Source organism: Tauraco erythrolophus, chromosome 2 (assembly GCF_009769465.1).
Source record: "Tauraco erythrolophus isolate bTauEry1 chromosome 2, bTauEry1.pri, whole genome shotgun sequence".
Classification (NCBI taxonomy): domain Eukaryota; kingdom Metazoa; phylum Chordata; class Aves; order Musophagiformes; family Musophagidae; genus Tauraco; species Tauraco erythrolophus.
The window spans coordinates 45755853-45776563 of record NC_141466.1 but is presented as its reverse complement, the minus strand read 5'-3'; the positions used below and the strand labels follow the sequence as shown (position 1 = coordinate 45776563).

At 40.6% G+C, this 20711-nt stretch overlaps 1 protein-coding gene across 2 annotated transcripts; it reads left to right on the top strand.

Annotated features, from left to right (window-relative positions):
• LOC104383865 (elongin-A-like) lies at nucleotides 1-20457 on the top strand. 2 transcript variants are annotated; one of them, XM_086631357.1, is made up of 12 exons: nucleotides 1-93; nucleotides 7331-7387; nucleotides 9281-9393; nucleotides 10476-11124; nucleotides 12585-12684; nucleotides 13551-13724; nucleotides 14327-14424; nucleotides 15234-15414; nucleotides 15924-16047; nucleotides 18734-18736; nucleotides 19978-20093; nucleotides 20229-20457. In XM_086631357.1, the coding sequence occupies exons 1-12, from the start codon at nucleotides 16-18 to the stop codon at nucleotides 20288-20290; spliced, it is 1755 nt and encodes a 584-aa protein (XP_086487483.1). In that variant the 5' UTR covers nucleotides 1-15; the 3' UTR covers nucleotides 20291-20457. The 2 variants fall into 2 exon arrangements, with proteins under 2 accessions (XP_086487483.1, XP_086487482.1); XM_086631356.1 differs by lacking the exon at nucleotides 18734-18736 and having other exon boundaries at nucleotides 16-93; nucleotides 10485-11124.
• The last annotated feature ends 254 nt before the right edge of the window (nucleotides 20458-20711 follow it).

Below are 20711 nucleotides of genomic sequence, written 5' to 3'. Positions count from 1 at the left end.
GCCGGGCGCGGCGCCATGGCGGAGGGGCGGAGCACGGCGCGGAGGGTGTTGGAGCTGCAAGAGCGGCTGGGCGGTGCGCAGGAGCCGGAGGAGGTACCGTGGCCGCGTAGGCTGTGGCGGAGGAAGGCGGAGGTTCCCCCGGGGCCATCAGGGGGCTGCTCCGCTCTCTTAGTGTACACTGTGTATATTTAGGTGTATGTGCGTAACGCAGGAGCGGTGCGAGTGGCTTTGGGTGCGGCGGCGCCGCTTGGCGGGCGAAGCCCCGCAGTGGCGCCGGCCGAGCCCGCCGGCCCTCGCCGCGCTGAGGCGATCCGGGCCCGCGCTGCCGCCTCCCGTCGTGCCCCTTCGGCGCTGGCTGCCGGGTCCTGCCGAGCAGGGAGAGGGGCGTTTGGGCTGAGCGCAGCCGGCCGGGCCGCCGGGGGGGAACCCGTGTGCGAGACGGTTTGTTTCCCTCCCTTGTCGTGAGCGGGAGGAGCTGAAGGAAGGCTGGGTAGCGTGCGTCACGCGTGGTTATTCCCCGGGTGGGTAAGGGCGACAGCTTTCTGTGGGTGACCAAGGGATCCTGTGTGTAGTGGAGTGAGGAGGAGGACAACCAGAGCTGCGCGTTGGGTCGTTATATTTAACAGGTAGTGCTGGTTGTGTGAGGTCTTGTCAGCCTGGCCAGAAGGTCAAAGCACTGCAGATGAGGTCGTGATCCCTATGTTCATAAGAGCTTTCCTTGGTGAAACAGGTGTTTTTGCTTTGTTTTAACTGCGTGCAGGGAGCGGAGTGGGAGCTGTCACGCTGCGTGGTTGTTATTCCTGGTGCAAGAAGAACAAAGCTGCTCTTATCTCTGAAATAAATTAAACAACCTGTAGGGTAGCAGGACTGCTCAGGAGCTGCAAGGACTAGATAAGGAACACTGAAAGCAAGCAAACATCAGTGGGGAGATGGATCAGAGCAGCCTACAGAAGCTGTGCTTGACACCCTTGAGGTACTGAGAGGCAAACAGGGAGATAAGCACAGGCTCAGGGGCGGAGGTGGAAGACCCTCTTCGCTCTCCCAGTAGCAGCCTGGACACTGAAGGAAATGGAAGCAAAGCAGTATGTGCCAAATTTGGCTTACTGTTTTACGAAGTGATAAATCGCGTTTGACTGAAGAAAGTGTATTCAGGAGGGTGGGGTGTTTTTTTTTTTGAAGGTCGATTTCAGTTCGGAAGTACAAACACATTTGTCATGATAAATTTCTAAGATACTAAAATTTGATACAAGTTTGTGGAAGTGTTTGGAGGCGGGGGCAGCAGTAAGATTTAATCTGCATTGTATTTACTAGTCAATGAACTTGAAAAGCTTAGTTATTAATCATATTTGCTGTGTGTTTTCAAAGTGTGTGTATGCATATATAGGAAATGCTGATTTTCTTAGCCAATAATGGTTTATCTTCCTGAATGCCAGTGCTGTAGGCTATATCTACCCAAAATGCAAAAATCTGTTCTTGTACTTTTCAGATGTTTTAACTTGCAGTTCAATGAACCTAAAATTTTTTTCCTGTGCTACAGAAGTAATCAGATATTACAGTCTTTGAATTTTTTAATACTTAGGGTTGGTGTTGATATGCTGTTCCGAACAAGGGAAGGGAAAAGAAAGAAACAGTTCTAGAGGTAATTAATTTTTAAATGATCTCTAAACAATACATTTCAAAACACATTCAAGTCAAGTGAAAAATGTGAATAGCCTTGGCAGATTTGGTTCCATTAAGGGAGAAGATGCACAGTTTTTATGTGGCATGACCGCAAGCAGGTGCTGCATAAAATGAGACTAATGGTGGTGCTACAACACTTCTGCTGTTCCTGGTAAAACTGTGTCTAGTGAAATAGAAATATTTATGGATAACAGGGGCTAAGGACTGGTAGAAGTGAGAAACTGATAGCTGTACATTGGCAGTCATGAAATGCACTGCTGATGAAAAGTAAATCGAGTAATAGAAAATGTGTGGTTGTCATGTTTAAAGGCCAAGAAGGAAGTTTTAGGTATGTGGGGAAAGAATAATAAATCAGTATTATAGATGTGTATGTAGGTAAGTGTTGGTCTTGTCAAGTATTTCTGTTCCATACTTGAGAAAAATATTTATCTTGGCACTTTTTAAGAATTGCTAAATACTTTCTGATCTTACAGTAACCAGGGAGGATGCAGAACACTGATTGTTCATGTCAAAAGCTTAATGTACAAGGTTTGATAGCTGCCCCAGTAAGTTTTCAGAGAATTGACTAAAGAATAAACAGAAGTAATGATTTAGGTATTAAATGATGCTCAAGGGTATTAAGGAAGTTCAGCAGGACAGGAAAAAAATACTGTGATATTGTTCATACAGGTAAATGAAATGGTCTTCATTGACATTGATCATGAAGGAATGTGGTGAGTAGCTGCATGATGTTGCATATGAGATGTAATTGGTGTAGAATTAAAGGATGATGCTGTGATCCATGCCGCTCCATCAGACTCTATGTAGATATGTACTGCCAAACTTACCTCAAATTATATTCAGCTGATACTGTCATAAATATATGCAAGTCTCTTAAGGCATTTGGCTTGCTTCTGTATGATGCTGATTACAGTAGCAATATTATGGACCTGATGCAATACATAAAGTGGATTTCAGTTGCACTCACCAAAAATAAGTGCCAGACCTCATCAGAAAAAAATGTTCATTTGTGGTTTTGGTTGTTGGTTTGTGGTGTTTTTTTTCAGGATGGGGGGCGATTACGCATCTGTTCTTGGCATGATGCTACTGAAATCTTTCTTAATTTAGAAGACAGCAAGCGTTGTAGGGAAATGCTTCAAATAATGAAGTAGTTTGATTCAAATGAAGAGAGACTCTTCTAGAAACCAACTTTGATAATGTGCTAGGCAACATTCATTTGAGCAACACGCATTTTAACATGGCTCAGTGGAAAGTCACAGCTAGGAGCTATGAATATAGGTCACTCAGGATAGGAGACTCTATTTTAGAAACCATTGACTCAGAAAATGATTTGGAGCTATGATGTATTACCAGTTGAGCATGAAATTGCAGTACAATGCAGTGGCTTATGGAATAAATGCTATCTTTGGGTAGATTAGCAGGGTTATGTCATTATCGCTATATAGTATTAGAGGGACAATTGCAGGAATACTATGTCCTGTTCTGGGAACTGTTTTTAAAAACAACACTGCCAAGCTGGAAAGGTAAGACAGCCAGAGAAGGGCTATAGCTCTGGCTAGCGTAACTTTCTGAAACTAAAGAACCAAGGTAAAGTGTCTGATTAGTGTTTACATTTCTGTGTTGTATAAGATGTTTGCAAGATGACTCTTTTAATTAGCAGAAAGATATTATTGGATTCAGTAGTAGAAAAACAAGAGTAGACACATCTTTTAGACAAACAATTGGGGTTTTGGTTGGTGTGTTGTTTTTGTTTTTGTTTTTTTTTTTTACTGAGGGCATAGGAATAATTTGCTTGGGAACATGTTGGGTTTTTCTAATGTGTTGTCTTCAAAATCTTGGTGCCCTTTCAAATGAGGTGTCTAGCTCAGGCAGAAGTTAGGGACTTGGCAAAATTTTATGGCTGCGTTATAGAAGAGAATGAGTTTAATAATAGGAATCCCTTTGAGAGAGAGATGAAACTAGTGAGTGAGGAGGGAAGGAGAGATAGCAGGAAAGAGTTACTGTGGTGAAATGTTGAGTGAGTCCCTTAGCCACAGATTGCTTGGGGACCTGTTAATGGGTCCTGTCCTTCCTGAGAGTCCAGGCTCACCTAGAAAAAAAAAAAATGAGGAGACTGTACAACACTTGTATGAGGGATGATGGAGCAACAGTGGTGCAGTGGGAAGAGACCAACCTCGGTGCACCTGGGATCTGTTGTTATCATCACTTTACTTTCAGTTTTGACTCTGAAAAATTTTGTTTACTCATGTGCTTCTTACCCATTGCTCATGGTCATTGCCCTCCGCTTTCCAAATGCCCCCCTACTTTCCCTTCTCCCCTTCATCTTAGCTCGCTCTGGCTCCTATTGTCACCTTAGCTTTTGTCTCACACCAGTATGTGTGTGACAGCTCCCAGTTTGTCCATAAGGCTATACTTCTGTTATCTGTTAATGTTGCATGAAGATTTGTGTTTTGGACTTTCTTGGAATGTCATTTATTGGAAAAAACAACAATCTTGAAGGCTTTGGATCATTCTTTAGAAATCAGTATTTAGGAATTACATAGAATATAGTGATAACTTTAATGTTCTTCATGATTTTTCTATAAAGTTTACCATCTCTTTTAATGTCAATAGAGTTTTTCCATTAAGTTATAGCTGATAGTGGCATGCAAGGTAAAATAGTCTGAAAACCAGTAGAGGGTTACATATGTATATGGGGGGGGGGGGGAGGGGAGGGAATTACTGGGTACAGTCCAGTGAGATAAGAGCCAGGTGGTCAACAAGTGCTATGGTAAAAGATATGGTTAGAGCAAGGCACCTCAACAGTCAATCTTAATTTTTGAAGGCCTACTCAGAACAGGCTTCAGATATGACTTGACTTTTTGCCTATTTTATGCAGTACTTGTAATGGTGCACTAGATAAATATTATGACACCAAAGATCGTGTTTCTGATAAGCTTTAGTTTCAGTGACAGGTTTTACTGTGTCTTAGACTTCACAATATACCTTTCTGTGGTCTTCACCAAAGCCTGATAGATACTGGAGCATGGTATTTGTGCTTTAAAAAGCAAACAGCCCTTCCTAGACTTTGATAGAGAGATAGAACTCTCTCACAAATAGGATAAATACAAATTTTCTCGGCTGTTATTGATGATTGCCACAAATTCAATTTGCTTGTTTCCTGATTGTGTCTGTGAGTAAGTTTGGTTCTAAATGCCGAGGACTCAGAGGTGAGTGGTTCCGACCGGCAGGCTGGATGCTGCCGTTTACGTGCCCAGTTACAGCACAAGGCAGATGGAGCTCCCTCTCCTTTGGTAGTCTTGTACGTGCATAACTGCTGATCTCGCTGCAGCCTGAGCAGTTCCCTGCTTTCAGGAGATCAGGTTCACTTCTTCTAAAAGGCTTGTCAGAGTGTTTGATCAATGCTTTCCAGTTTCTCTTTAATGAAAGCCTGTTGTTTGCCTTAGTTTGCCAAATGTGATATATGTTTCAAGAAAGCGAAATGAACAATGTGGTCTTTGGTTTAGGAAACTTTGAAAGTTTTGTCTTTCATTAAAATGTGTTGACTGCTTTTGGACATGCTTGTCATCTAGGTACACTCTTGTAATTTAGCCTGTTGGTTTGAAGTTGTGTGAATAGTAATTGCCTGCTTCCTGAATCTATTCTTCTGAAGTGAACTCTGCTTTATGAATTAATTTAGTCCACAACCCATCAAGAGGAAGCGCTCAAACCCCCATTCTCTTTGTAGCTTGATGAAAATACCTGTTAGTATTCTTCTGCATATAGGTTTGTCTCTAGCATATGGGATTTATTCCCAGTGGTTTGTACTGCTTGAGTATCTAGTCATCCTATACAGCACAATATAACCTGTCAGCAATGGGTTATTTCCCTTTTCATTGCAAAATGAATTAAATGAATGGGGATATCTTTTTTAATTAAATAAAGAAATTAACTAACCTGACACTGATAACGTAGTTTTTAATGCTTGTGATTAATGTTTGAGCAATTAGGATTTTTTTTTTCTACTTAAACATCTTTGCAACACATTTTTTCTCTGATGGGATTATCTAGAAAAAGTCTTCAACTTACAAAATAATGTAGCCTATACCTTTGAAGCATCTGAATGAAGTTCCTTCCTTTCAGAGGAAGAGTAGTTCTCTTGAGATGCAAAGTTAACATTTAACTTCATTGCATATATTCTTAATACAACTTGCTGGCTCAAGGAGTGTCTTACTCTTAAATAGGAGATAAGCAGAACTTCACATGACTTTCATACTGGTTCCAAAATTTTGGTCAGGAAGCTTTTTTTGTAGGTATCCTGCTATTTTGTAATTAACTGAATGTTTTGGGAGAGAGTTGACTTGTTACCTGTGGTCCTAGGTGTGCGTAGCTTTTCTCATGTTTTCCCAGGCTGCGAAGCATTTCTCCTGTAATTCTCTAGGTCTCAAACAGTGTTGCAGAGTGGATGATTTACAGGAGGAACTGCGTGCCAGGCAGGTAGGTAGAGCCCACTGTACACAATGACATTCAGTGTCAAGGGTGGGATTCTACACAGTAGAGAAAAGTATCCTCCCAGTGCAATTTGTAAATTATTTTTTGAAGTTTGCTACTCACTTATTTTAGTACCTCTTCTATCTCCTTCAACACCATTTTGGAGGCGATTTCTAATATGCTAAATGACAGTTCATCAGTTATTTAAGTTAGCATGACTGTTATTGTAGTTAAAAAGTTTCTAGGTAGTCTGTTTCGTGTTCCTGTAGGTTCCTGCCATTTGGAAGTGGCAATCATCTGAAAAACTTGACTGGTATTCCAGGCTTTGTGAAAGCCCTATGAAATTCTGTTACTTCAGTTGCACATTAATTCTGTCTGCTACGTAACATAGCTTCGTGGAAGTCTGTGAAAGATTAGGCAGATCACTTGTGTGTGGTCAGCTGCAAGACTCGGAGATGCTCTATACGCGTTGCCAAATGAATTTATATTTTGCTTATAAATGTGACTTTTGTATTATTAAAACACTTCTCATAAGAAGATAAGCATTTTGTATTTGAAAAAGTCTTTCCTGCTTTGAAGGAAATGTTGAGGTTTTGTAACAGGTGTACACTTCGTCAGTGTGAAACAAAACAGCTGTTCTGGATTGAGTTCATTTTGTTAATATACAAATTCCAGTTATGTTTTCAAAACCTTATTTTTTTGCAAACTGGCCTCCCACCAGCTCTGTTGTCCTTTCTTGGCCTGGGCTGATGAAGGAGTGGTGATGCTGACTGGGAGACCTGCTGGGAGGCTTGCTGATTTTTGCATGGTGATTCTGCATAATACGTCTTTTCTGTTGGTTCTGTGACAAATGAGGGTCGCTGCTACACAAGGAATGTGAGCATATATATAGCCTGTTCTACTGTATCGTTGATCTTTAATGTAACCTCTGTAATGGTGAATTCATATCTACTGGATTTTCTGGTGTCACTTGAAATTGGAGGATTGGCAGAACTGTGGTGGTTTACAGCGCAGACTGATGTGCAGTGAAGGAGTGTGTACAGTTTCCTGGAGTTAGTGAATATTTCTTTTAACATTATTGAGTAATTTTGGGTTAAACATGTGAATGAGGATGAGAAAAACAGAATAGAACTTGGTAATACCTATTTAAAAAAAAAGTAAATCTGTTGTTTCCTTCTAGATTATAAAAACACTAAAAGTACTACAGGAGTTGGATATGTCGCTGGATATTCTAGTGGTAAGTGACAAATAATACATTAAACTCTTCCATAGTGAATTACTGTGGAAATATCGGGGATCTGCAGTCGCAGAAGTAGTGAATGTTGTTGCATTTTGTAATTTTGACTCTTAATTGTGATTTATTTAGAGCTCTGTGCAAGGAACCATGAAGCCTTTCCCAAAAGCCAGCTGGAAGCTGGGCATACAACTTGATAAATGCAGTATTATGCTAACAGTGATAGTACTAAGCAGGAATCTGAGCGTATAGAGAACACTTGGCTACTCAGGGTTGGTTTCTTCTTGCTGTAAAACTGCTTTCAAGTCAATGCTTAAGACAAAGCAAATACGGGTGAAACATTCTTTAGCTCAGTTGGCTAAATCCTCTGTCTTTTATTAGCAGCTTAAGGTTAGTTTCTTGTATTTAAAGAGCAGGCATCTCAAGCTATAGATTAAGGATAATTGTGATTTCTATTTTTATCCAAGCTGCATCCTGTCAGATTTTATATTAGAAATTCTCGTGCTGTTTCGTGAAGCTTCTAGTTATGAGCAATGTGTCTGTATTTTGGGAAGAAGAAAAATGTGGTGTTTGTGAGAGCGTTCTTTGCAAAGTAAGAGAAAGATATGGTAATTAAGATATTTGGCCTATTCAGGCAAAAAGGCATCTGCCTGCCTAAACACAGGTAGACTTCTACTGGAATAAAGCAATACTTATGCATTTTTATTGGAAAACAAAATAATCTCTTATTGCAATTAGTTCTTTGAAATGAAAAAGTGCTTCTGCAGACAGTTAATGTTCCCAGCAGACTTGCATGTTTTATAACGTGACAGACTTGATGGAAGCTGTCAAGTGAAATAGAGGAAAGATGCCTTACAACTGAGGACTCCCATGTATTTTTAATGCATTTGGAGAACATAAATAGCTTCAGGAAATAATCCCACCAAATTTCTTGCATTGGTTTGCAATACACTGACCTACCAAACCACTATTGTTAAAATTATATAGAAGCTAAATCTCCTTAAAGTGAAATTAAGGAAGCCCTTTCTAAGGTGTGAGCCAGTGATGTGGCAGTAGCACATGTATAACTCTTGCTCAGACTTCACAGAACTATAATTTCAGTAGTTAGCAAGAGCAGTAAAAGGTTGCTGCTAAGCTAGTGAATTCCGGTTTGGTATGCATCTTAAAAGTGGAGGTTTGTGAATCAGAGATAATTACTGATAATACAGGATAAAAAAAAAAAAAATCACATACAATACTGACATACACTCAAAGTCTGCAACATAGTTGTGCTTAAGCAACATAAAACTCTCTAGAGTAAGATTTGAAGGTATGGTTTTAATGTGAAAGTAATCATACTGGGTAAAACCAGAAAATGACAGATTTTAAATGTCAAGATGGTTTTGGTGTTTTTTTTTTTCTCCTTATGTCTGAAACCGAGACTGAGTTTAGTCATATGAACTCTGCTCCTGTGACCCTGCTACCCCACACTAAGCTTGGTTGAAATGATTTTGATTACAATACATCCATCGTATGTGCTCTCTAACATGGTAAAATGTACTTGCATAAGCCTATAGGGAATTTGAATTGATTAGTCTAATTCACTGGGTTAGTATGCATTTTGTGAGCGTAAGCATCCAAGGCAAGCGAAATTCCTGAAATACATGCATTTAATGGAGGAAGATGACTTCTCTTAGTTTTATTAATTAAGACTGCATTTTATTCCCGTATCTGGTTATAAATATTTACATTTTAGTTCTATTTGCAGTATAAAGAGTGCCTCTAGTATTTCTTCAGCTGCCCAAAGACTTCTCTGACTACTAGGCTTATACTGTTTGTAGCAGTTTTAGAGAAGGTTTTATTTGGGATGGTAGTTGTGATTGATTCTGCCTACCTTTCTTGCACTGTCTTCAACAGGAAACTGGCATAGGCAAAACAGTTAACAGTTTAAGGAAACATGCCACTGCTGGGAACGTAGCTAAAACCCTGGTAAAACAATGGAAAAAACTTATTCCACCAGAAAATAAAAGGTAGGTGTGAACTAATTTTTTTTATAAAAGTTAATTATATTATGGTGTAACTTTATAAAATAGAGCTTGAAAAGCTAAGGAAAGTGTTTGGAATGACAAATATGCATTAGGACAAATGCATAAATTGAGTGGAAGAAATGAGCCTGTCTTTTATAAAATATCAGAAAACAAATCAGAGCAACAAGTATTTGTCAATTAGCCAGCCAGCACTCAAAGACTTTAACTGTCTTTTTTTTGACTGGCACAAGTTCTCAGCTCCCAGCTGATGCAAGTGGGACTAAGCCCATGGTGGGTGGTGCTCTGCATTTCTTCAGGGAAGTGGGAAGCTTGCTCTTTCTTCCCAGAGTGGTGGATAAATGAGGCAGCTCTCCAGTGACTTGGTTGTATAGAGGGCTTTCCTATAATGTTCTTGTGGACTGAGAGGGTCTTCCAATATTGGAGTAGTCGCACTGAAAAGATGCTGTTTCTTCTCAGAATGAAGCAGCCACCACTGCCGTGGCCAAGCTGACTGTGCTTTAGATGTTTTGCTGGCCTCTGATGATTTGAGGCAGTTGAGCTGAGAAAGCCGAAGGTTTAAATTGATTAAATAGTGCATTTTAAATCTGAAGTTGTTCAAACAATGGGAGAGTGAAATACCAGAACCTGTGATAAGCAAAGCATAAAGGCTGATCTGTTGTAATCTGTGTCACCTACAGAGCATGTTGTAAATTCTGTCTCCTAGTTATTTCAAGTACCATCTCTGTCACAAAGCATGCAGAGAAACTTGTGTGAAAAGTGGTATCCAACATGTTATAATCAAATAGTAGTCAGACATGTTTTCCTACTGATGATTATGTCCCTACTCCCCCTTGTCCTGCTGTCAGTTCTTTTTGCAGTATTTAGCAATGCGGGACCCAAGAACTGCTTCTTTGGGATTCTGTACAGATGATGGAAGAAAAAGAGCACAGCAGAGCACAGTTCTGTCTTCTAAAATTATGACAAATAGTGTGACTTAATGTTTTTAGTTTTACTAATGTAGGTAAAAAGATTGATTGAGAACTTGGCATCAGATGTAGCATAGGATTTAATTTTTTTTTTTCCAGTGGTCACAGAGGAAGAAAACAAAATACTGAAAAAGAAAAAGATAAGACAAAATCTCCCGTTTCCAAGGAGATTAAGCCTTCAGAGAAGCCCAAAGAATCTGTACTGGCCTCCGGAAGCTCCAATAGCACTCCCATTTCTAAAAAGTTGAATAAGGAGCCTACTTGTAATGAAAAGACCCACCAAAGTAGAGATTCTGAGTCTCAAAAAGAATGTCATAATAAAGAGCATAGCAGCAGTGGTTCCAAGGATGCTCCCCAGGGTACCAGTCCTCAAGCTAAAGAAAGTGACTTCAAAGAGAGAACCTCCACAGACAGCAAGAAGGTTTCAGAAAAACAATGTTCCTCTGTAGCCAATAGAGACTCATCACCCCTGAAGAAAAAGCCTAGTAAGGATGCTTCCAAACAGAGAAATCCTAAACATGTGAAGAAACCGAAACAAAAACTTGTCATAAAAAGCAAAGCTGAATTACCTAGTGATGAGGAATTTGAGCCCCCTACTATGTCTTTTGAATCTTACCTTAATTATGATCAGGTTACCAAAAAAAGAAAGAGGAAGGCTTGTCCTACTTCAAAACTTTCTCATGCAAAAGAGGGAGAGGAAGATGTAAAAAAATGTGAGGATGATCAATCAGAAACTTGCAATAAAAAGGTAAACCACTGCATGGTTGAGATAATAGTAAGTAAACTGCAGATGAATGAGTTCTTTGGTCTCTTATTTACAGTGAAATTCAGCTGTATTTATTTTGAGCAACAATATGGCTCTGGCGTATCAACTGCATTGCAGTCGCTAATAAGTGCAGTAATTGTGGTGAACAAAAGATCATTTATTGCATACGAGCGGTTTACAATCAACTTGTCTTGTATTTTTAGGATGATTTCTAATATGGCAATAGTCTTTGATCCATATCAGCTAATCTGCTTTTTACCTGCAAACTAAAGGTCTTTACCTTTGGAAAAGTGTCCCCTTCTTCTGTTCTTGACCAGCCTGGTTTGTGACTTTAGCAGCTGTTTGTGTATAGCACAGCTGTTTTGTCAGATGCTGTGGTTCTTTAAGAGTCAATGTTAAGGTCTTCAGTGGAACTGAACTTTCTTCTGTTAATGCATTAAAGTAAACCACAGTATTGCATATAAAAATAGCTTATACGTGTTCATAATGTGAACTGTCCTAGTCCCCTGAAGTGGAAGAAGCTTAAGGAGCTCCTCTGAGCCAAGGTAGATCTAAACATGTGTATTAATTAGACCTTCTAAATGAAGCCCCCTTGTGCACTGGGAATTAGAGGTCTCTTCAGTCTTTTATCTTTACTGTGATGTGGAAGCTCCAGGCTTTGTTTATTTTTGAAGATCTGCAATCTGTATGTGGTATCTTCTGTCCCAAATGGAGAGATATTAATGTAGAGACTTGTGTATGATACTCTAGCATAAATTGTTTCAGGAAAGATCTTGTATGTTCAAGCAGTAGGGAAAAGTTTTTGAAGATACTGAAGTGAAGTCCAGGGAGATGCAAGTTTTGGGTTGTAAGTGCCTGGCTTACAACTGGAGGCAGGACAGCTAAGACCCAATTTAGATGTTGCATGTGATGCTGAGTGTTTGTAGGTACCTGTACTTACCAGACTGCCGCATCTTTAAATCACTTTTTAAGGAGTTATCTGTGAAAATTTTAGGCTAAACGGCTTATCCAGCACAATATAGGAGACTTGATAGGACCAGATGTAAAGTTGTTCCTTATCTTTCAGGATGGCATTTAGTTTACTTTTAAACATTTAATTGTGGTTTTGTCATCTTGCAGTTCTGTCTCCTTCGTGCATGCCTCTAACATCAGTAGTGGTTTATCTGAAAGCCTGTTAGCTGAATGCACCTGCTCTGTTCTTTCATCTCTTTTTATGCACTGGTTCAGATATCCCACTAAGTTCCTTTTGCAATATATGTAGTCATGGTAAGTAGAGTATGCTGAAAAGTAATCCAGTAAGTAAATCTAGTGCGGAATAACAATAATTCTAGTTATCGTAGTTAACTTTGGTGTTTGCTTAAGAGGGCTTTTTTAGCTTGTTTTAAAGCCTTGATAAACCCAAATTTGTGATGTTGAAGCAATGTTTCCTTGACTGTGCACAGGCCAAGGTGACATCCCTCCAAGATCTTCTTAATACTCCACTGCCTAAGTTTCTGACAGGCTTATCAATATCATCTCCCACATATGCTGCAGACTTTAAAGGTAAGTAATATGCAAGGCTGACGAATGTGAAACATTTGTAAATGCAGTAAAACTGCAGGTTTTTACAACTCTATGTAGAGACATCTTCATCTCCTTTCGTAATATACTACGTTAGCTCATCTGTCTGTGGCAAAGAAACACCTCATCTTCTTGTCTGTAGAAATCATGTTGAAGCTGAAGGGAGTTACAAAGGCTTCCCTCTTACAGCTTGCTGAATAGAGAAGTACTGTGGAAGGTTACTACAGATGTAGAGAATGCATAGATCAGGTGGTAGTTCTACAGACTCTATTTATCTTTATTCCTGTCGACACCTTATAGCAGGCAAACCCTTAGTAGAAATTACATTGGATAAAACAAATATAGGAAGCACTAGATGTAGCTTCAGCATAGAAACTTGCTGACATCTTTATAAGGTAGGTGACACGACGTGCCAGTGACTTCCCCTAGCAGCTCTTGTGATGTTTCAGTGGCTTCATATCACTGGTCTTGAAACATCACTGCTATTGCAGCTTCTGGCTTCTCTAGGGTAACTCAGGAAGATCAACAATGTGCTGTAGACTGGTAACAGAGTAATCCAGGTGTGAATACAGCTCATGTAGACCTGAGCTAAATAATGTAAGGCTGATTCGAGTTGGTGCAGCTCGCTTGCAACATGCATGCTGTCTCTTGGTGTTAGATGATGATAGATGGACTTCTGTAATGTATAGTACATGTAAAGGCCCCAAACTATAATGCAATAACTTTGTATTTCAAGAAAAACAAATATACATGTGTCCTACCAGCTGTGTTTCTCTCAAAGCTGGATGTTTAAAGCATTGTAAAATGTCAGGAGATAAAGGAAATGCTGCCTAATGTTTTGTTTGCAGTTTCCCTAGCACCTGTTGTAGAAGCACCCCAGCAAGTCAGTGAGACAGTTCAATTCACAGGACGGAGACTGAACTCAAAAATGCAAGTTTATTCCGGCTCTAAAACAGTCTGTCTTTCAAAGATGCTTACGCTGTATGAACAGTGCATCCGTGTGCTTCAAAATAATATTGATTGTGAGTACTTTAAGGGTTTTATAGCAGGCTGTGCCTGAGAGTGTATTAATTTTTTTTTTTTCTCCACGTAAACAGCTGGCCTACTAAAAGATGTTGCCCCTCCCTAGAAATGACAACTCCGAGCAGGTTGAAAGGCAGTTAAAATAATGGATTTATGGCTATGCTAAAATGTAGTTTTGTTTTGAAAGCTTACCTTTTTTAAAGTTCCAATTTTAGTTAAAACATAATGTACTATATAAATTATAAGCCAAAAAGCCTGCTGATTTCTCCCCTTCCTCCCCCCCGGCCCCCAAGGTGTTTGTTTATAAAAATGAGAATGAGTGGTCAAGAAATTGTTTATTCCCTTGTATGGGCAGAGAGGAGAGTGATGCGCATTGGTAAAGATGGGGCAATAGCTACTCAAAGATGCTTTCTGTATTTGAGAATAGAACTGCCAGTCAGTATGGAACTGCTGATTTATAAGTATTTTCATAGTCTGACTTTAAAACATGCTCTGTTGGTGCTTGCCAAAATTAACTTGTATTTTTGTTTTTAAACTGGTGAGTGGTGTTGCTCACTGAGTAAAGTAAATGAGATAATGAAAGTACTGTCCTTTTTTGTAGCACTACATGAAGTAGGAGGTGTGCCCTTTGAAATTCTTGAGCCTGTGCTAACACATTGCACGCCAGAGCAATTGTTTCGAATAGAGGAATGTAATCCGGTAAATTCTGCCTTGTTAAATTCTGGGAACCACAGAGGACAAGGCATCTGTTTCTGCTTTCCTTGCACCCTTTTGGAAAAAGATTCTCCATGGGCTACACTGACTTTGTCTTGCATACTTATTTCTTTGAATTTGGCTGTCATTATCAAGCCTTCCTTTCTAAAGTGTCAGGATTTAAAGCAGTTGGGAGAATTATTACTGATGGCTAAGTGAAAGCCAGTGTGGTAGAAAAGTATTTCTCTTTCTAAAAAATAAGAGGGGAAAAAACCCCACGATAGTGTTTACCACTGAAATAGCTGGGAAAGTCATAATAGAACCCACAGTTTTCAAGGTACAAACTGTTAAGGCTGCAAAGCAAGCCGATTGGAAAGTATCTGGGGTGAGATTTAATGTGAGTGGTAGATTTCCTATTACACTGTTAAGACTTTAGCTCCACGATGCATTTGGACATCGAGATTCTGAGTGTGTAGCACTTCATAGTGCAAGTTGGCTACTTCTATGCATGCCTAAAGTTGAGAGCTGGTGTGGCCTGAGCCTGTGTTGGAAACACAAGTCTAGCCTGTAAGCATGGCTCGATAACTCAAATATAGAGCTCTGCTAGTTGAAGCTATGTGACTTCTAGGCTGAAGTCAGCATTTCTGCATGGTATTGCCATGCTACATGTTGGGATTACCTCTGAGAGCACGTGTGGTGAGATTTCTTCTGTACCTTTCCCCACTGGGGGACTGGGCTTTGTCTACAGGCTCAGCTAACAGGTACTTTTGAAAATGCTATTTTTAAATCTTTAAGTTATCTTGTGTTGAAACTAGACGTTTACAGAAGAGACTGACCACTTGTGGAAGAAACACTGTCAGAGAGATTTTAAAAATGAGAGCCTTCTGGAATATGAGTCTTGGCGTGAAATGTACTTGAGACTGTTCAATCAGAGAGAAGAAAAACTGAAGATGCTTACAAAAAATATTCTTTCAGCACAGTCTGAGAAACCAAAAGGTAAAATCTATGGTTAGCTTTTCCAGTTAAAAACCTCAGTGTCCTGCTGTTCTTGACAGTTACTTACCGTGTAGGGTTTAGTGATTTATTTGCACTGAGCACTAATGGTGTATCTCTCGGAGAAGACGGCAAGAAAGTACTCTATTCCTTTTAAGGTAAGTTGCTCAAAAAATAAATACATGTATTAATACAATACATTAATGCATAATACTTGCAGCATACTGTAGACAAATCTTACCTTACTGGTTAGGCTGAGGATTCTAAGCAACAATGCAAACAGTACAAACATAATTATAAATAGCAAAGTTAATATGAAGAAATGCTGTATGTAGTCTGTATATGATTTGCCATGGTTCAGCTGTTACTTTCGTACCAGAATCTGCTTTTCTGATTTTCTTTTTTTTTTCCCCCGATTTAAACCTAGAAATTGCTACACAACCATTATCAATTGAGTTTTGAACATATAGAGGAAACAAAATCATATCCTCTGCTTCTTCCTCCTGTATTAGGCCGGCAAGTGAAAATGGCTTACATGACCAGTGCAGCAAAACCACCCAGGAACATTCGCCGACAGCAAGAAATTCACGGGACAGCAGGACCTATCACCCAGCATCATCTGATAGAGAAGTGCAAGTAAATGTTCTGTACTACGCTTTTAATTGGAGTTTAGATGTCTCTGTTGGTACAAAAACTCAGTGGCAAAATATTTTTGAAGTTATATGTAGCTTTCTATTTACTTTTTTTAAGCAGCTAGTGACTAGAAACTAACTTGCCTTTTAAGTCTTGCGTGCTCCTCTGCTGCGTATGTATTGTCATCGCACATTTCTCCAAAGTGCCAGTGATGAATTCACCTTCCCAGCCAGAAAGTGAGTGGATGCTGTTGTTTTTCTTCAGATTATGCTAATGCCACTTGACATCCTGGGGAGATTCCAGTGTTCATGTCTTGTGTTTATAAACCTGCCTAGCAGCCTCACATGTTCTCCTGCTTCCATAAAGTCTCAGTCAGCTGTCTGGAGTGATCAGCTGACTGAGTGAATCTTGGCAACTTTTAACACTCTTGATGGTGGGTTTCTGCTTCAGCAGCTTAAAGGAGTGTCTGGAATGGTCAGTCTGTAGTGGTAGCAAGCACTAATCACTGGAGCAACAGAAAACTGGGATTCCACAAATGTTTCCTTTGTACAGCACAAAGGCAAATTTTCTTTGTGGCATCTTAATTCACAGTAGTTCAATCACCATGAGAACCAAAGCTGAGATGTGACATTTGTCCTGCTGTTCCTGCCAGGCTCATGAACTCTCTTGCATCCAAGAGGGTGGCTGCAACAGGCTTATAAACCAGCTGTAGCAGCAGCTTCTACCTCTTCTTTCCTTTGCAACTGTGTGGAGACAGACTGCTGTTTTTTGCTGTTTGAATGTCTGTTCTTGTCTGACAGAAAAATCAGCAGTTTGATTCAGAAGCACCCCATGGGTTGATGAGTCCATGTGCCAGCAGTTGGACTGTAAAACCTATGGAGAGTATTCATACTGCCTGAACATGAGTATCTTAAGCTGTGGTCACTTGCTTTGCTGTGGCTGCTGGTGAGTGTGGTGCCCTCCCTTGTCACCATTGCCTGTGGTTGTTCCCATGTTGGCATAACTGCTCTCAGTTAGCGCTCTCAAAATTATCCCGTTGAGGGAGTGGCAGGTGGAACATCTTTCATTAATCTGAATTAGGGAACAGTTGTGCAGGTTGATAAGTATGTGAGTGGATAGTGACAGATAGCTGGAAACAGGAAGGAAAAAACTTAAGCTCTTGCAAATGTGATGCAAGACTGACTTAGTATAGCTGAACACGTCAGGAGAGTCATTTTAAGTTGTTTCTGTTATGATGCTGCAGCACCTGCAGTTGTGCCAAGTAACTGTTCCATCTTAGGCCTGTGACCTAGATAACTGAACTGACCTGAGTTTATTGTGGAGGGAAGGGAAAATCTAACAAAACCATGGGAAAATGTGTTTTCTGTGAGTTTCAGCAGCTTGACTTAGTTGAGCAGCCTTGTCTTACTGCTCGAGATGATGGTGCTAAGGGGCAGGAATGACAGCCCGAATGTAGGAACTTCTTAAAATCAGCTTTTACACTAGGTACGATGTTTTTATAGCTGCGTCTTTAGCTGATGAAATTAGGAAGCTTCTTTCCATACTGCTGCTGTTTTCAATGAAAAGATAGTCCCCCACCAAGGCAGTAGCTTATGCACTTTGATTAGGCTTTTACTTTCAGTTGCCCTGTGGGAGGTTCTATCTGTGTTGTGACAGACCAACCTTCCAGTTTAGGTGCTTCAAATAACAGTAGTGTAAATGTCCTTTCTGCTCCAGTAATCTCGGGACCAGTAGCTGAATGATGTACTCAAAGCCCTTGTCATGGTTTGATGTGATGAAGGGGGAGGTTCTGGTGGCAGGAGCTGCCCACCAGATCGGACTCCCATCCCCCTCAGGGCTTGAGCCAATCAGCGCCTCTGCAAATTGCCCTATTTACATCAGGACAAAGGAACCGGAAAGGTGTGCCTTTGCCCAGGAGCAAGGAGAGGGGAGGGGGGTGTTGCCTTCCTGCTCCCCAGCGCCCAGCCGGGCGGTGGCCCGTGCCGGGCCGCTACCACCCGCTGAGGATAGCAGCAGCGGAGCCGCTTGGGGAGCTCGGGGAGAGCCCCGCTCCCGGGGTGCCCACCGGGCCGTGTTCACCCAGAGAGGACTGAGATCTGAGAGAAATGGCTGCACCGTCACCAGGTCAGTGAAGATGGAATGGGACGAGGTGTGCCAGAGCTGAGTTTCCCGTGCAACCGGTGGCGAGACGGCAAGCGGCCCCCTTGCAGCCAAAGGTGGTCCTCAGTGGAGCAGAGACCCACTCGCAGCCCGTGGAAAACCCATGTTGAAGAAGAGATGCCTGGGCCTGAGGACGGTACGCATCTAGAGTCCGTGGGACGACCCCTGTCGGTGGGGAGGTGTTTTGTTTAAAAGAGATGCCTGAGCCCGAGGACTCATGGGCACAGGCAGAGACGCATTTAAAGTCTATATGATGACCCACACCAGAGCAAGTGGCAACAACTCCCTAAGAATCCAAGACTGTGGTAAAGCCTGCACTGGAGCAATCCGATGGGGAAGGATTGCATCCTGCAGGTAGGACTCACACTGGAGAAGTTTGTGAATTTTTCCCTGTGAGTAGGGGATCCACTGGAGCACGGGAAAATGGTGTAAGGACTCCTTCTCCTTTAAGAGAGGAGCGGCAGTAACAACATGGAATGAACTGACCTGCACTCCCCCATTCCCTGTCCCCCTGCGCCGCTGGGGTGAGGAGGTAGAGCCGGGAAGAAAAGGAAAGGGGGCTGGAGAGGTATTGTTTTTAAGATCTGGCCTTTTTTTCTTCTTGTCCTTTTAAGTAACTGGTTTTGCTTGTCTTTATTCTTTTAAGTAGCTGTTAATAAATTGTTTTGCTTTAAGAAAGCTGAGTCTGTTTTGCCCGGGACCATGGTCGGTGGGTGCTCCCTCTGTTCTTGTCTCGACCCTCAGTCCTTTTATTATATTTTTCTCCTCTCCGCTTTACTGGAGAAGGAGTGGCTGTGCGGAGTTTAGTTGCCAGATCGGCCTAACCCACAACAGCCCTGCATGTTTTTTTTCTCAGTCATGATAAATTAGGAGGAACTGCTGTTGTGCAAAAGAAGCTGTAGGAGGGTTGTTGCTTTGCTGTCTTGAGAAACAAGAGTTTGTTTAGGCACAATGAGTTTAACTTCATTTCTTTGACCATGTCTTCCTGAAAATCTATTGGTTTTGCAAGTTACAAAATTTGTACAGCTGAAACTTTTGCTTAAGAAGCTGGTCCTGCAGGAGCTGAAAAGGTCCTATGGCAGATGTGCATATCCTTGACAGGTTGCTGTTTGCAGTTCAGCGTGCAGCGGTCTACGATAATGTGGCAGCTCACATCAGTGACTGGCTCTGAGGTGTACAAGGCTGCTGGTGACATCATGCTGACACTTTAACGCTGTGTTGGTTTAACTGTCTTTAGCAGTAGGCATCAGCTCTGTATGTGCCTCAGTCCTTGTCCTGTTGGTTGAGGATTCCAACCCAGTATTTAGGATTAGTTGCTGTGCCTTTTGATAGACATTCCTACTTTAAAAAAAAAAAAAGAAAGCTTGTGTAAATTTGCTCTCATTTTCTATCAGAGCGCTAGTTAACAGTTCAGCTGCGTTCAGAGAGGAAAATAAACACAAAGAGCAAACTAGAGCACAGGGAATTATGAATAGCAATAATATTGCTAAACATTTTGACCTGTCTCAAATTCTGATCATTTAATTTTAAAGACAAATAAGATGCATCAAATCTAATGATTGGGAAACGTGCAAGAATGGAAATGGACTAGATGACCACCTGAGATCCAGTCTAACCTGAATTATCCTATCATTTTTAAATGCATGAAGTCTTAAATGTTTGTGATTGGTTGTTTGTGGTTTCTTCTTTTTTTTTTTTTTTTCAAAAAGAGCCAGAGCAAATATTAGTTTCATATCAAACACTAACTTTTTTCTTATTTACTTTTTTTAAAAGACAAAGGATTCCGGAAAGCAGACACAGAAGTAACACATCAAATCTAATCCCTGCTAGCAACAGCGGAAACTCCAGCTCAAGTGTAATGACTGAAGATGGAAAGAAGCCTGTCAAAAGTAAATGGAATTTCCTAAGATTATCAAGATAATTGTTTTAACTTGCTATTAGTATATGCTTAATATGATACTAATACCATTCTAAGTCACTCACAGCTGTAATCCTAACTGGTCTCTTTTTTGTTGTTGTTGAAGAAATTGCACCAATCATGAGGAAAACTTTGAAAGCATTGAAGAGTAAAGCTGGACGACGATAAAATGAGACTGCGTATTTGAAGCTTATGTGACTAATTGTATATCATGTTACAGCTAATGAAAGTAATGTTAATGTAAACATTCTTCAATTTGCCTTAGTTAAAATAGTTATGAAACATTGCAGGAGTGAATGATTTGCAATAAAAATGGAAACATCTGAGTCCTTTCATATTGCTGCTTTCTTATTTATGAATGAGGAGAACTGAATTGAAATAAGGTCAGTACACACAAATGATGAGTCAGTTGAAAATGGCAACATCTGTAAAAGTCCATATCAGTTAACGTATGCATTTGCAAAAGCTGTTCATGGAAGCGTTTAACTTTAAACTTGGCAAAATATACCCACAGCTTATCTTGTAGAAATGGACACAAGGTGCACTTACCTACAAAGAGGTCTTGGCTTCTCTTGCACAAAAGTGTTTT